At 29.3% G+C, this 16904-nt stretch overlaps 2 protein-coding genes across 3 annotated transcripts in view; both read left to right on the top strand.

The window, feature by feature from the left end:
* LOC142226285 (putative sodium/potassium/calcium exchanger CG1090) overlaps nucleotides 1–8783 on the top strand; it is a 43618-nt gene extending 34835 nt beyond the window's left edge. Inside the window, exons 6-7 of the mRNA XM_075296207.1 lie at nucleotides 469–657; nucleotides 3707–8783. Of these exons, the coding sequence (XP_075152322.1) occupies nucleotides 469–657; nucleotides 3707–3717 (200 nt within the window). The 3' untranslated portion in view covers nucleotides 3718–8783. The remainder of the gene's footprint in view (nucleotides 1–468; nucleotides 658–3706) is intronic.
* Nucleotides 8784–12581: 3798 nt separating this feature from the next.
* The window catches only part of Sfxn1-3 (Sideroflexin-1-3), a 30025-nt gene continuing 25702 nt past the window's right edge, over nucleotides 12582–16904 (top strand). The window contains exon 1 of one of the 2 annotated variants that reach the window (XM_075296185.1): nucleotides 12582–12673. The gene's annotated coding sequence lies outside the window, so the exon portion shown is untranslated. Of the gene's footprint in view, nucleotides 12674–13667; nucleotides 13689–16904 lie in introns of those variants that run through there. The other variant, XM_075296195.1, reaches the window with a different exon arrangement.

The following is a 16904-nucleotide window of genomic DNA, read 5'->3' as shown; positions in this document are numbered from 1 at the left end:
TAGAGATTACATTAACGAAATTTCATTAAGATTTTAACAATTTGTATTAAAATATAATTTACAAAACCGCGCAATCCATTTCCCATGTTACAACGATCCACCTACAAATGACAATGGATATGTTTAATTACACATCTGCAATACTTAATTTAGTTTATATTATTAGATCAGCATTAACATACATTCTCTCAACCCAAAGACATAGTTATTATCTTATGTTCATTAAATGTTACTAGTAGAGGTTGCAGTTAGACCTTCAGTTCACCAGTTCTGTAGTAATCGCCTTTAATTTAATTACATACTCAATAGAACAATTTAATTGAATTGAAATTAATTTAACAAACACACACACCCACACTCGGAACAATACTCAGAACAGACAATACTCTGCCACCAGTGCAAATCTCATTTTAATTGTTGTTGTTTTTTTCTCTTCTTTTCTTTCTCTTGTTTATCTTGAATTTGCAGGTTTAACCTATTCAACCATTTCCCTATTTTCCACGGTGATATTTTTGATACTTTCGACTCATTTGAATGGCTGGAAATTAGACAAACGCCTCGGCATCATCCTGATGGTGTGGTACCTGTTATTCATAACGTTAGCATCTCTGTATGAATTAAATGTCTTCGGTTACATGAATCCACCTGAATGTCCAAGTAAGTATAAATGTAGTATTTATTTTCATGTACCACCACTTATAGGAATAAAAAAAAAAAACAAGTAAGGAAAGTCTAAAGTCGGGCGGGGCCGACTATATTATATTGTAGATCTAAATTTTCGATACCATATCACATCCGTCAAATGTGTTGGGGGCTATATATGTCCAAATCACTCGATTTGGACAGAATTTGATAGACTTTTACAAAATCTATAGACTCAAAATTTAAGTTGGCTAATTCACTAGGGTGGAACACAAAATATGGAAAACATTTAAATCTGAAGCAATTTTAAGGAAACTTCGCAAGAGTTTATTTATGATTTATCGCTCGATATATATGTATTAGAAGTTTAGGAAAATTCGAGTCATTTTTACAACTTTTCGACTAAGCAGTGGCGATTTTACAAGGAAAATGTTGGTATTTTCACCATTTTTGTCGAAATCGGAAAAACATATATATGGGACTATATCTAAATCTGAACCGATTTCAGCCAAATTTGGCACGCATAGCTACAATGCTAATTCTACTCCCTGTGCAAAATTTCAATTATATCGGAGTAAAAGATTGGCCACTGTGGTCATATGATTGTAAATCGGGCGAACGATTTCAATAAAATTTAGCACACTTGACTACACTTCTAATTGTGCTCCTAGTGCAAAATTTCAACCAAATTGGGGTAAAACACTGGCTTCTGGGACAGTATTAGTCCATATCGGGCGAAAGATAAATATGGGAGCTATATCTAAATCTGAACCGATTTCAATAAAATTTGGCACACTTGACTATAGTACTAATTGTTCTTCTTGTGCAAAATTTTAAGCAAATTAGGGTAAAACTCTGGCTTCTGGGGCCATATAAGTCCATATCGGGCGAAATATATATATTGGAGGTATATCTAAATCTGAACCAATTTCTTCCAAAATCAATAGGGTTCTATTCTGAGCCAAAACACATACTTGTGCCAAATTTGTCGATTGGACTAAAACTGCGACCTAGACTTTGATTACAAAAATGTGTTCACGGACAGACGGACATGGCTATATCGACTCAGGAGCCCACCCTGAGCATTTTTGGCAAAGACACCATGTGTCTATCTCGTCTCCTTCTGGGTGTTGCAAATATATATATACACTAACTTATAATACCCTGTTCCACAGTGTGGCGCAGGGTATAATTACTAAACATAAGATGTGACCGGATACACTAAGTTTGATGGATGAAATTTGCTTCCCGAATACAATGAAATATGTGCGTTAGTCTGATTTGCGCGACAATTCTGGAATTGTTCCCCGTGTTAAATCCAGATATACATTTTCCCATGTTCTAATTTACGAATTCATGAAACGTACACTCAAAAACAAGTGAACTCTCTATTTCACTAAAGCCAATTCAACTTTATTTTAGTTCATATTAGATGATTTGACAGTGGCAAAGGAAAAGAGATATGTTTGTACAAATTTATTTCGGCAAAGGCCGACTGTCATAAACCTTTTTTCGGAAGGTTCATTTTGGGTTTATTAACTGCCTGAATTTATTCTGATAATTGGTTGATGATTCTTTTCCACTGTTGCTTAAGCTACACTTGTAGTTTAGTCAATGCATGGTTTTAAGCTGAAATCAAAAACAACAAAATTATTGAAGTAGAAACCAACAATAACAAAACAAAACTAAATACATTTTTGACAAAATTTTCTATAGAAAAAAAATTTACAAAATTTTCTATAGGAATAAAATTTAAATTTTTTAGAACTAAATTTCTATTTATTTATTTTTTTTAGAATAAAATTTTGTAATTTTCTATAGAAATAAATTTTTGACAAAATTTCTATAGAAAAAAATTTGACAAACCTTTCTACAGAAAAAACATTTGGTAACAAAATTTTTGCCAAAATTTTCTATTGGAATAAAATTTAAAATTTTTAGGTTTCCATAGAATTAAAATTTTGACAAAATTTTCTATGGAAATAAAACTTTGGTAAAATTTTGACAAAATTTTCTATGGAAATAAAACTTTGGCAAATTTTTCTATGGAACTTTTGTAACAAAATTTTTGCCAAAATTTTCTATTGGAATAAAATTTAAAATTTTTAGGTTTCCATAGAATTAAAATTTTGACAAAATTTTCTATGGAAATAAAACTTTGGCAAAATTTTGACAAAATTTTCTATGGAAATAAAACTTTGGCAAAATTTTGACAAATTTTTCTATGGAACTAAAATTTTGACAAAATTTTCTATATATTCAATATTTTTTAATTTTCGTGTTAGTCCATTTCGTTAAAGTCGATTGAAGTAGTAGTAACTTTCCCTTGTTGATGCAAACTAAATCATTAAAACAAAATTCGACGCATTTACAATATAAGGGAAATTTATACACCCAAAGTGTGGCACTGGGTATAAATGGCCGATATCTATAAAAACGTACTAATTTGATTTTGTAGCCCCAAAGTAAGCCTACGATACACATTTAAGTCAAACCGAATGAATGTGGAGGCTTCTATGCGCTCAAGGATATGTATTATCAGCTATATCAAATTACAGTCATTTATCGATTGAAGATTTCAATTAATTCAAATTTCTTAAATATATTGTTAGTTACAAAAATATAAAGTGTTTTAAAATTTTGGTTGGGCCGGAGTCGATTTGTCTAAATTAATGAAAAAAGTTCAATAAAATCATTCCATATATGAATTCAATTCAGTTAAATTTTTTCACTAAAACACTAAATTAAAAGTGCAAACATATTTATGAAGACGATTATATTTTGATCGAGTCTTGCCAAATAATGGATGGAAAAGATCCAATGAATTGATTGCAAATAATTTTATATTTCTAAATTAATTAATTAAAAAAAAGGGAACCGTGAAAACAAGCTGGTTTTCAGCTTGAAAACTGAACATAGGAGTTACATTTTTAATAAGCAAATACTACCTAGTATATGGGGAACAGTTACAACTACATAAGGCTTAATTCTGCATGGACAAACAAAAAATAATTAATTTAAATATTAAACTAATTACAATCATTTTATTTTTTTTCAATTTCAGGTGACTACTGAATTATCACGCTGTTCATGTATATGGAAAACTACAAACTACGGAGTCTTAAACAAATCCAGTGTATCCCAACCAATATTTCAGAGTTTCATTTTGGTTCGAAACAAATCTAAACTCCCCACTAGTAGATTTGGGAAGAAGCGAATTAAACTAAGCAAAACAAAAATAACGATAGTCACCACCCTACATGCATACGAGTATATACATACATATAGACAAGCAACTAATAATCATCAAACAAAGTTATAGAGAGACAATTCAAAAAGGTATAAAATATTGCACCACTCTAAGGTAGAAATTCGTGAATAACATCATTCATTTGAGTTACAATTCGGAGATCAACATTGCGCGAAGATCAAGATGGCGCGAAACGAATGAGTTAGATTTGTAGGAATGTTAACATTAAACCACAGCATTTAACGAATGAAATTCTTCACGGAATAAAAGTAGGCATCAATAACAATAATATTAACAACAACAACAAAATATTAGCATATTTTACATTTTTTACAACGCACCACAAATTAAAAGAAGTAAAAGACATAATTATAATAATAATAACAACAATAATAATAATGAAAGAGAAAATTATAAAACCAAGAGTAAACTGTAGTTAGGAATATAATTTTTAGAAAACCAAAAAAAAAAAAAAATATTTAAACAAATAATCAACAACTTATGCTTTTTTAATAATTTGAAAAAAAGTTTTAACTGAAACATGAAATCAAATCCAACTAAAAAAATATATATTTAATTATTAGTAATCAGTATAAAAATATTATTATATTGAATAATTTAGCCTATTCATTTGTTGTTTTCGTGTATATATACACATACATTTCTTTTATTTTCCACAACAAAATAGTTAATACCCCTATAGAAAAAACAAATTATAATAAGCTTTAATATTTAAATATCGACAACCTGAAAAATAATATTTATATCTATATATAGAAATAAATATTATTTTTTTATTTCAAAATAAAAGGAAAACACAATAATGCGGAGCATTTGCATATAAACCGAAATTGAATGAATAAATGAAAAAGGCAGACATAATCATAATTATATGTTATTCTTTATTTATTTTCTTGTTTATCACTATTTTATTTTATTTATTTTCAAAAGCGTGCACTTTTCAAATAGTTACATTCAGTAAGAATGGGATTAATAATAGTTCGTAGTGTACTTATACTCCAATAGGCCTTACACATTACACTTAAAATGTTCATATTTTAAGATTTGAAATTTAGTTAAAGCGGATTTCCGAAGTTTAATGTGAATACCCTACAATGTCTTTGTATATTTAGAGCTTCTATTTAATTTCCAAAAAAAAAAGTAGTTTACCATAAAAAAACTACTTTGGCAATAACTATTAAAATTATTGGGTTGTTTTTATTTAGATATTTTATTTATTAAAAAATTACGAGTCTATAGTGTGTACTGTTTTAGTCATATTTGGTTCTCTCATTCGAAGACACACATGGCAAATATTACACTTATATTAAATTCCCAATAACATAAACGTTTGAGGATAGCCTATGTGCACTCAGCAAGATTTCAATCATTACTCTCTGCTTGAGTTTTTTAGACATTATATGAATATTACATTTTTGTACTAACATTTCGATGTTGTATTAACATTACAATGTTGAATCAACACTGCAATATTGTTACAACATGTTGAGTTGAAATCTCTTTACACATGTTTATGGGATTTATTTTGGAGAACGTAAATGCTTTGATTTCTCCCTCCGCCCATTTGTTTAAAAATGTAAATTATTTGTAAAGTGCATTACTTGCAGTATACTTTAAAAGAACCAAAGAAATAAATGTAAAATGGTTTCTTTTCTAAAGAGCATAAATAAAAAATGCAAACAAAAGAATTAACAATAAAATGCAACGAATTTTCGTTAATATAATTAAAGAAATTAAAACAAAATACTCAAAAATATAATAAAGCTAGAACTTCACAAGTTTTAGATATAAAATAAATATAAACAGAAAAACTATATTATTACCATTTCGAGAAAGGATATTATTTCTAACTGAATTTTAGGTTATTTTTTAATTTTGTGTTATTTGTTCTATCTTAATTTAATTTATTACAAGCAAATTTACTAACTTCAGTCCAGAACAAAACAAAAAAGGTCAAGATGTTATATGTTGGAATAAACACAATCTGTAACATAATAATTGTGAATGCTGCACAATTATGATGAATAGATTGGTTTAGAGTGCAATACTTCGTCTTGGAAGAACGAGTTTTTTTATTATAAACGAACTTAAAATTGTATACACATTTGTTTAAGTATTCACTGCATCTATTTAGGAAAATATAACTTAGTATTAATTTATCTGAAATTTGTTTAGTTTTTAATGATAAGTTTTAATTAAATTACATAATTTTATTTCTCTAACGGTCATTTATAGCTGTTGACATTTTTCTAAGACTAATGTATGTAATAATTAATTCATTTTATTTTATATAAAAAAATAATAAAAACAATTTCATGTCAATTTGACTCAGTGTTAATTAAAAACTGAACCTAAACAAGTTCAACTTTTTCCAATAAAGTCAATTTCATGTTTTATGCTTTTAGTTTTAAAGTAATAATAAAATAAAAACAACTAATTTTAATACACATTTATACATAAACAAACAATATTACATATTTGAAAACCAACACAGAATTTTTAAAATATGGACAAATTAGGATTCTATGTTTAAAGCAATTTGTTAAATTTTATTTTTTTAATTAAAATTAAAGAAATACTTAAGAGAATCTCTATGTCTAATATTTAAATAATAGGAAGAATATGCTAAATTATTTCTTATTTGTTAAAAAAGAGCAAATGCCATTTATTAAAGGAAATTAAAAACAAAATCAACTGGTAACAATAATTATGTACTCTACTACTATTAATATTAATTTTACATATACAAAGTGACAAGCAAACCAAAAACATAAAACACATTATAAAGACACAAACATATACACTTAAAACTTATAAATTTATAAATATTTTTGTGTTATATTTAAAAAAACAATCAAATATAACAATAATAATAAAAATAATTGTAACAAGAAATTATCCACACACATATTAAAAACAAATTTATATAATAAATAATATTGTAATTATTAACGATGAAACCTAATATTACTAAAATATTGTGTTTATGTTTTACATACATTTTTCTCTTCCTTACCCATCTCTCTCCTTAGATATTAAATCCAAAATTAATTTGCTCATATATATAAAATAGAAAAAAAATCATTATAAGATTTAATCACAGCTGTATACTTAATATAAAAATATTGTTGATAATTCTACATTTCGAATATATTCTTCGTTAAATGATAACAAATTTATGCTAGTAAATACCTATTATGAAAACAGTCTTTCCTCTTCTTCTCTGTCTTCGAAATAAAATTTGATCAATAACATCTTCCGAATAATTCAAGCTACATTATAAACTTCCCTACATATTGAAAACTTACAAAACTATAGTTATATAATATAGAACAATTATCCATAATATTACGAATATTCTAATTTTAACATTTCTTTTTAAAATCCTTAGAGATTCCTGTCGTAAACTGTGAAATTAATTATAAATTTTTTTATGTTTTCGATTTTTTTTTTTAAATATTGAACTATTTCTTTCTCTTTATCGGGAGAAGCGATTCTCCCACACACAGAAAGATCTCTGGTATACCTGCTCTTCTGGTTTTCGTTTTCGCAATTCGAATGACAAAAACTTATAATTCAAAACTGTAAGCCACTGTTCTGACGGGTAAGAAATACAATTAGAACGTTTTTTTACAGAAAAATGTATTGCTTGTCTTCACTTCGTTTCATTCTGCTTGTTTTACATATGCGAATGGATTACTTTAACTGGTATGCTAACGATCTAACATTTATTTCGCATTTTATTCGTCACTCTGTAAATTAACAGAATCTCCACAAAGGAACTTTCACCCACTATTCTTTGAAATATGTTCATTATAAGGGTGGAAGTCCTTGCTCTGGAAAAAGAGTCTTGTTTATCGTATTTTAAAACCCTACAAACATTATTATATGAACCAATACCCACCCCATGTCTGTGTAAATATACACCGTAACATAAAAGCCTAAACATGCATACAATAAATACCTATACATACATACGTCTATATTTATACACAGGTAAACATGTTAAATCAAAATGACAAATCTATGTAATGACCCCAAACCTAACCTACTACCTACACAGTCTCACATAAGTATACATACTCTTGAAGTTTTTACCTTATAACTAAACATGTTTCTTGTTGTTGTTTATAATCCAGACTAAAAAAATCTTCTTGAAAATTGACAAATACTTTGTTTTTCAAATTAATTTACAAAATCTAAAGCATATATATGCATATTTTATTATATTTTATTAATTAAAGAAAATACAATTTCTTAAAGCGCATGTAAACTTGTGTAAGACTGTGTATATAACAATAACAAATCTTATAAGAACTCTTTAGAAAAAAATACTGTTAGCTAATTATATTAATGAGTAAATGCAACTATCTGTTGATACTATGTTAATTTGTTTTATTTACTTTAATTGTCAATGTGTATTATTCCTATATCTCAGTAATAATTTTAATGGAAACACTAAACTAAAATATACATACATACTCACATAGCAACATTTACATACAAACATATAGAAAACAAAAGATTTATTTATCGGAAGCAAAAGAAGAATCTTAGTAAATACAATGATGATAACTAGGATGAACAAATGAGCAAAGCAAACCAAAATGAAGAGGAAAAAACCCATAATATTATGTTTAAAGAATAACAACTCATTAATTTAAAATTATAATCGTTGCAGATAAATAACAAACCAATGAAAAAATAAACAATTAAGAAGGACACGATATTGTATAATGTATAATGTTTACTGTTGATGTTATGTTAGTTTATTAAATGAAAAATATTAATAAAATATAAACAAAACAATACCAAACAACAATAACAATGATCAATCATTACAGCTTGCACTTACCCAAACAAATACATATGCAACGTTGTTTTATTTTTTCATCCATGGAAATAATTTGGAATTGGGATGGGGGTTTTTAAAATCTATTAACGGTACCTACATATATATCCAAAATCTTATAAAAATCTTACAAAACAAACTAAGAGCAACGCATTTTCCTTATGTAATGATTTCTTTTGAAATTTGTCCACTTAAAGGCATAAATGTTTATTTATTGTACCCATTGCAATGTTTCTTCCTAATGAACATTGTTTGGCTTGAATGAAACAGCATTGACAACAAAAAACTTTGTTAGTCTAAAATTATTGTAACAAAACTGATTCTAGCAAAGTTATAAGACATATGTATTGCTGTACTAGGAAGATTCACAAATAAATATATGTACATATAAATAAATTTTTTATGTTTCGAAGGAAAGACAAATAATTTTTTTTTAATGTTTTGGATTAGAAAACAAGAGTTCTCTGAGGAATTGTTTTTATTTAATGCCAACGAATAAGTTGTCAATGTTTCTGCAAGGAAGTCATTGCAATTTAATAATACAACAATGGTAAATATTTTATTTAAAATCTTGCCTGAGATTACGGTAACTATTGACATCAATTTGTATTATATAATATGGTCCCTTTGAGACCCCAAACGAAAATGACCTATAAGCTGGAATAGCCATGCATGTTAACAAATTTTTATCTGTGTATTCGGCATTCCCACCTATGCGAGAGTGCCGGAGAGTGTATTACTTATTTGTTTCAATCTTTGTCTCATTCCAATTGGGCGACAAACCATCTCCGGGGCCCTTGACATTCAATTGTCAAAGTAAATCTCTCTCGCGCACATTTTAGTGATAACACACAAACTAAGATTCTTATAGGAATTTGAATGTAGCCCATGAAAACACAACACAGTGTTACGTTCTCGTAATGGTCTTGCAAGTAAGTTCTGATTATGTAGTCAATTAATTATATTTTGATTTGAAATTATAATCGACGTTTCCCATTCTAATATAACTTTGCAAGTATATTAATATATTTATATTGAATGAAGAAATAAACTGTACACCGATTTCACCAAATCTTTTCGTTTTATAGCGGATAGGAGAACTAGCAATTTTTCGAATACTTCTACAAGCGCAGAGTAGGAATTATGGTACAATTATTTATAAGGTAGGATAGGTTAGGTCAGGTATAGTGGCAGCCCGATATTTCAGGTTCACTTAGACTATTCAGTCCATCGTGATACCACAGTGATGAACTTCTCTCTTATCACTGAGTGCTGTCCGATTCCATGTTAAGCTCAATGACAAGGGACCTTCTTTTTATGGCCGAGTCCGAACGGCGTTCCACATTGCCGTGAAATGACTTAGAGAAGCTTTGAAACACTCAGAAATGTCACCATCATTACTGAGAGGGGATAAATCACCGCTGAAAAACTTTTTGCTAAGTGGTTTCACCGCAATGTGAAAATCCGTTCGGACTCAGCTAAACTTAAAAAAACAGTGAACCTACCAGGAAAAAAAATTTTGGTTAATTTTAGAAAATTTAGACTATTTTTAAAAATTTTTAACTAAACAGTATTACAAACTCTGACATCACGCCGACATCACAAAAATAAGTAAATATTTTTCAACAAATTGAAGAAACTTTATTACACATAATTAATTTGATTCACTTGTTAAAGCAAATTTTGTAGTTTGAAGGAAAAAATTGGAGTTCAAAATTGTCTTTAGTGTCATACAAAGTTCAAGATGGGCGCATTTGTAGTAGAATTTACAAATTTCAAGAAATAATGAACTATTTTGTGCGAAGTACGAATTTAGTAAATCTTTATGTTTCATTTGTGTATATTTTTTCCCATTTTTTTAGTTCATTTAACTAACGCACGGAAAAAAATATTAGAGTAAAGGAAATAGAGGGTTCATTTTTTTGAGTGTATAAAAAGGGGGTTCCCTCTTCAGTGGAAATAGAGAAGTCAACCAATGGGGCTAACACAATACCTAACCTAACGGCAGTACTTTAATACAATTTTTTGTAATAAGTGAAACACAAGAACAGAAATCGGAAGAGGAGGAAATAGAGATAGGAAAGTCCTGCTGTTTTTAAAAGATTCTACAACACCCAGGAAAATGTGCTTGCGAAACTAAAGGAAAAAATGTTCAAAAATTTAGTTTAGCCATTTTATTTCCATTAAGTTAAATTTTTGTGTGAAATAATAAAATTTACTTGTTTCAGAAAAAAATCCTAAACTTAAAGCAGTTAGGAATAGTTCATTGACTACAATAAAACATAGAATTTTACTAATACTGATTTCTTCGCGGGGTATAAGTATTTACAACTGAACAAGAAAGTTTTATTCACTGATAACAATGAACAAACCCCGAACTAAACCCGAGTTTCTTTAACTTTAGTAAAATTTCTTATAAAATGATAAATCTGACTTCCTTACATAGAAAAATATTTTAGTTCACTCGTTCTAAGAAGTAGGAAATTTTGCTATATTTCTTGTATCGAACTGTAATCGATACCCTTTTTTGTGTATACACTGAAAAAACAGTGAACCCACCAGGAAGAAAACTTTCGGTTAATTTTAGAAAATTTTGAATATTTGTAGAAAATTTTAACTAAACTGTATTACAACCGTTGGCATCACGCCGATGTCATAAAAATAAGTAAATATATTTCGACAAATTCAAGAAAATTTATTAGACATAATTAAGTCTTTTCACTTGTTAAAGAAACATTTTTAGTTTGAAGGAAAAACTTGGAGTTCAAAATTGCAAGAATGTCTTTAGTGACATACGAAGTTCATGATGGACGCATTTTTGGTAAAAAGTACAAATTTAAAGAAATTCTTAACTATTTTTTGGAAGACACGAATTTAGTTAATCTTTAGCTTCATTTGGGTATATTAATTTCCTCGGTTTTAGTTAATTTAACTAACGTAAACAAAAAATTGTTAAAGGAAACTTTCTCCAAAACACCAACAGAATAACAACCCTTCTATTCATCTTCATTTTGGAATCTTCAATTATCAGGTAACATTCGATGCTAACCTTTTGTGGAAAAAAGTGACCCCTTCTTTCAGTTAAAATGAACCCTTCTTTCAGTTAAAATGAACTTCGTATAGCGCCAAAGACATTTTTATTTGTTTCAACGATGTGATTTTCGTAGAAATTAGGTAGAATCCATTACATATTTTAAAAAACATTTTCCTATATTTATGTACCACTATACTTCAGAATGAAAAATTTAACTGAATTGAAATCATATATGGAATGATTTTATTGAACTTTTTCATTCATTTGGACAAATCTTACATATTTTAAACCTTTTACTTAAAAATTAGAACTGTTAACTCACGTTTATTTTTATTTATATATGTGCATTTTTTTCTTCAATAAACTACATGTTTTATTAATATATTAAATATATTTAAAAATATTTTATATTTAAAAAATCAACAGCATCGACTGGCCTTACTAGTAATGTTTCCAAAATATATACATATTTATACACAATTTTCTCAGCACCCACAGCAAAATACTGTGGCCCCATTGTTTATCTGACGTAAACATTCTCCAAAAAAAAAACAACAACAACAATATGAGAATAAGATGAGAGTAGTATTAAAAGATTGTGAAAATAGGGGAGGTAAGAGGAACAAAAAGTTCTCCAAATAATGGTAGCTAAGCTTTTCGTACAAAAAATGTTGACTTAGCTTTTTTCGATGTGCTCTGTTTGCTCTCCCCCCAAATATGTGGAGCAAGAGAGCGAACAGTTAAAGCTGTTGTCAGATAATAATTTTCATCAAACCTTTTTATTCAGTTGTCAGCCTACTGCCAAAGCAAACCGGTCGAAAGTTAAGGGGACGCGCGCATTTACTCCATCTCAATAGCTCGTTGAATTTAGAAGGTAAAAAATGTGCAAGACAAAAAGAAGGAATAAAGTGTTCAAAAGAAATATTGTGTTTTTTGTATGTGTCTGTTCAATTGAGTATGAGGATGAAAGTATGAAGAAATTTTAACGTTCAACATCGCCAAACCAGCTGGTTTTACGCCCCATTCGAAAGAGGGCTGTGACAATAACAAAAATGTCGTAGATGTAGAATGAACGGCTACATCTCATAACAAGTAACCAAGCAAATTAAAATTGAAATTGATAGTACAAGTCTATAACTCAATATATTTTTTTATTATTTTATTGTGGTTTAGTCGATTCGATTATTATTTCAAGAGTCTTGTGCGTTATGTAACAAGTGATTTTTATTATTCGTCGCCGCAATTGTCCATGTCAAAAAACAATAATGAATGCGATGTTGATAAGAACAAAAAACTAAGTGATGTGTACTCTGCCAACACCACCGCCACCACCATCATCTATCCAGTCAGCCCCCATCTATCCATTCATCCATCCCTCAGTCACCCCATCAGCGGCAACATAGCTCGCAATATTTTTCACCAGTCAATAGCCGTATTACGTACGCGTTATTTACTTCGCATAATTCGAATGCTACCAAACGCTTTGCTCTTCCCAAGCTACTGCCGCCGCACAAACAATGAAAGAAAGCAAATTAAACAGACGTATGCCTCGCGGCGGCGTCGAATATACAATGTCCAAAATGTTATGTTATGTTCATCCTCCTCACCAACAATGTTCATTGTGAACTTGAAATGTGAACTTTCATCGTTATGGACCTGGACTGTTTTGTTTGTGCTTTCCCTGAATTTTGATGTGAAGAAATAATCGTAATCAGTAGATTAAATTGTCTTTGGCTTGGCAAATAGAATCGAGAAAATTGTAGTTTAGTTCTACACTTTACCCAATCAGCCCAAGAAATCATCGTTTTATTCAGAGACCATCACAACGGGAACAGTTTACGGTTGTATAAAAACAAAATCAACTTGTGGATTGCAAAGAGCGTTTCAAGGTAATCTCTGAACAATTCATCCCCAGTGCTGCCGCTACTACTTCAATCGAAGTATTTTGCTTCATTTTCACAAAATTTACTTCGTCACTCCTTCTTCCAAAAATCTGCTTCACTTTTTGTTCTTCTTCAAATTTAAAAATTTTTCCCCATATTACCTAATTGTTTTTCCTATTCCTCTAATTACGATTAACATAGCGGTTTCAATCATTGAATTATTACCCGATGTGGCCCAATTTTTGCATAGTTGTTAGAGACCATATGCTTACACCATGTACCAAATTTCAGCCGGATCGGATGAAATTTGCTTCTCTTAGAGGCTCCGCAAGCCAAATCGGGGGATCGGTTTATACGGGGGCTATATGTACTTATGGACCGATGTGGACCAATTTTCGCATGGTTGTTAGGCCCCATATACTAATACCATGTACCAAATTTCAGCCGGATCGGATGATATTTGCTTCTTTTAGAGGGTCTGCAAGCCAAATTTGGGGGTCCGTTTATATGGGGGCTATACGTAAAAGTGGACCGATATGACCCATTTGCATTACCATCCAACCTACATCAATAACAACTACTTGTGCCAAGTTTCAAGTTGATAGCTTCTTTCGTTCGGAAGTAAGCGTGATTTCAACAGACGGACGGACGGCTGGACATGCTCAGATCGACTCAGAATTTCACCACGACCCAGAATATATATACTTTATGTGGTCTTAGAGCAATATTTCGATGTGTTACAAACGGAATGACAAAGTTAATATACCCCCATCCTATGGTTAGGTTAGGTGGCAGCTCGATATATCAGGCTCACTTAGACTATTCAGTCCATTGTGATACCATCCTATGGTGGAGGGTATAATAAAATGAATTCTATTGTTTTGTTTTCAAAAATGTATGCTACTTCAATTTTATTCAATCTACTCCACATTTTTCCAAAATCTACTTCACTCAATTTTTCACTAGCGGCAGCACTGTTCATCCCTCATGGAAATAACGAGGGTCGTTACAGAAGTGGAGAATAATTAAAGTGCTATGGAATGGATTGTTCACACTAAAATAAATATAACATAATTAGAACTCACTGACAAAATATTGAAGTACATGTGTATTGTTTAAAATATAGACATTTCAGTTAAAAGAAATTGCTTTAAATTTTTTTTTCATTTAAATTTAGGACACGAATCTTTTTAACATGCGTGCCTCCGCTGAAGGCATATGTCTTTTGAGTAAGGCATATTTTTCTTAAGGAGGGGAAAAATATTTGATTTACTGAGATTTTGGGATACACAGATTTAGTAAATTTGTATGTTTCATTTGTGTATATTTTCCCCCTTTTTTTAGTTCATTTAACAAACGTACGCAAAAAATTATGAAAGTCAGGAACAAATTCTCAAAACTTAATAATTCTGAATACAGAAATAAATTGGGTTTAGTGTCATATAGGCAGCGGTGGATTATCCCACCTCAGTAATGCTGGTGACATTTCTGAGGGTTTCAAAGCTTCTCTAAGTGGTTTCACTGTAATGTGGAAAGCAGTTCGGAGTCGGGTATAAAAAGGAGCTTAACATGGAATCGGGCAGCATCAGTGATAAGAGAGAAGTTCTCCAATGTGGTGTCATAATGGACTGAATAGTTTAAGTGAGCCTGATACATCGGGCTGCCACCTAACCTAACCTATATTAAATATTTCCACGAGACCTCAGAATGTGTCTTATTTAAAGGTGAGTACTATGTTCGGTTTTCGAGTTGAAAATCACTTAACTTCGCGATTACTTTTCCTGAAATAATCAAAATTATAAATGAAAACAAACATATTCCCATAAAGTCTTGCCGAAATTTAGAGGAACAAAAACTGCGCATCAATTGAGTTAATGCTTTATATTGCACTGTTTTAATAAAGTAACCGCGAAAATTTCAACTCGAAAAGCGAACATATTACTTACCTTAAGACATAAAACTTAAGAGAACTTATAAATGAAAATCACGTTATAAAAATTTCCTATAAGAATCTTCTTTAATGTGTAGAATTTTTTAGTTTTGTGTATTTTATTATATATCCTTCTATACTTTTGTTTTTAATAAAATAAGATTATTTAAAATCATAGCTAAGTAATTAGATAACTAGTGGTATCACAAAATACTATAAAACTAGACAACTTTAACAACTACATATTGACTGAATTTTTTAAAATTTTGTGTATATAATAAAATATACACAATTTTAAAAAAATTGTTCAAATTGGAGTTCAATTGTTCAAATTGGAGTTCATAAATTTTCAAATTTTTTAATAAAAACATAAACCGAAATTTTATTACTTCTTTCTAAAGGAGATTTTTGTGTTCCTATAAGAAAGAAATTTCTTTTTTAAATATATATGCTTAAAGGAAACTTTTTTCTGATATGCAATAATTGTCTATAAGAAAAAAATCACATATAATAAAAAAATTGCGGGATTTTTCTGACTTTCTTATATGCGTTTCCCACTGTATTAGTCCTTTGTAGTTTATATAAATTGGCCGCTCTGTGTCTTCAAATTACATAATAAAAATAAAAATAAAATAAATAAATAAAAGTTTGCAGTACATCTCAATAGTCCGTTTAACACCATGTGTTATTTGGAATTCATATTGGATTAACATTTTTAATGGGATTGACCAGATATAAAGAAGAATTATGAAATTTCTATCTTGACAACAGACGAATGCTACACCCGTAAATGTATCTGTATAAGCTAATAAATTGTCTAGTTCACTGAACTACATATTTATTGATTTTGTACTCCTGTTCTAAAAGAAAGGAGAAGTTATGTACCTAAATTTAAAATAATGAAGTTCTGAAAAGTTCAAAATAAAATTATATAATAATAAAATTGAATTTAATTGATTTTAAATGTATTTGTGATTCATTCAGTTAAATAATGATAAAAGAAAGGAGAAGTTATGTATGAAAAAGACTGTTTTTCATATGTTTGGCTATAAACACTATATGTTTGGAACACAAATTTTTAAACACAATATTTTTGAGTGCAAGCATATAATGTTCATAAACTAGCATAACATGTTTGGGACATATATGTTAATATGTTAGAACATATTATGTTTGGGACATAAAATGTTTGTAAATATAATATGCTTGGATGCAAACATATATTAATTTAGAAATAGCCTATAAACATATATGTGTTTAGTAGCTTGGAGCGCTATTTAACAGGGAGCGAT

The sequence above is a fragment of the Haematobia irritans genome, chromosome 1 (assembly GCF_050003625.1).
Source record: "Haematobia irritans isolate KBUSLIRL chromosome 1, ASM5000362v1, whole genome shotgun sequence".
Lineage (NCBI taxonomy): Eukaryota > Metazoa > Arthropoda > Insecta > Diptera > Muscidae > Haematobia > Haematobia irritans.
Note: the sequence above shows the minus strand (reverse complement) of the source record. Positions and strands in the feature narration are given on the sequence as shown.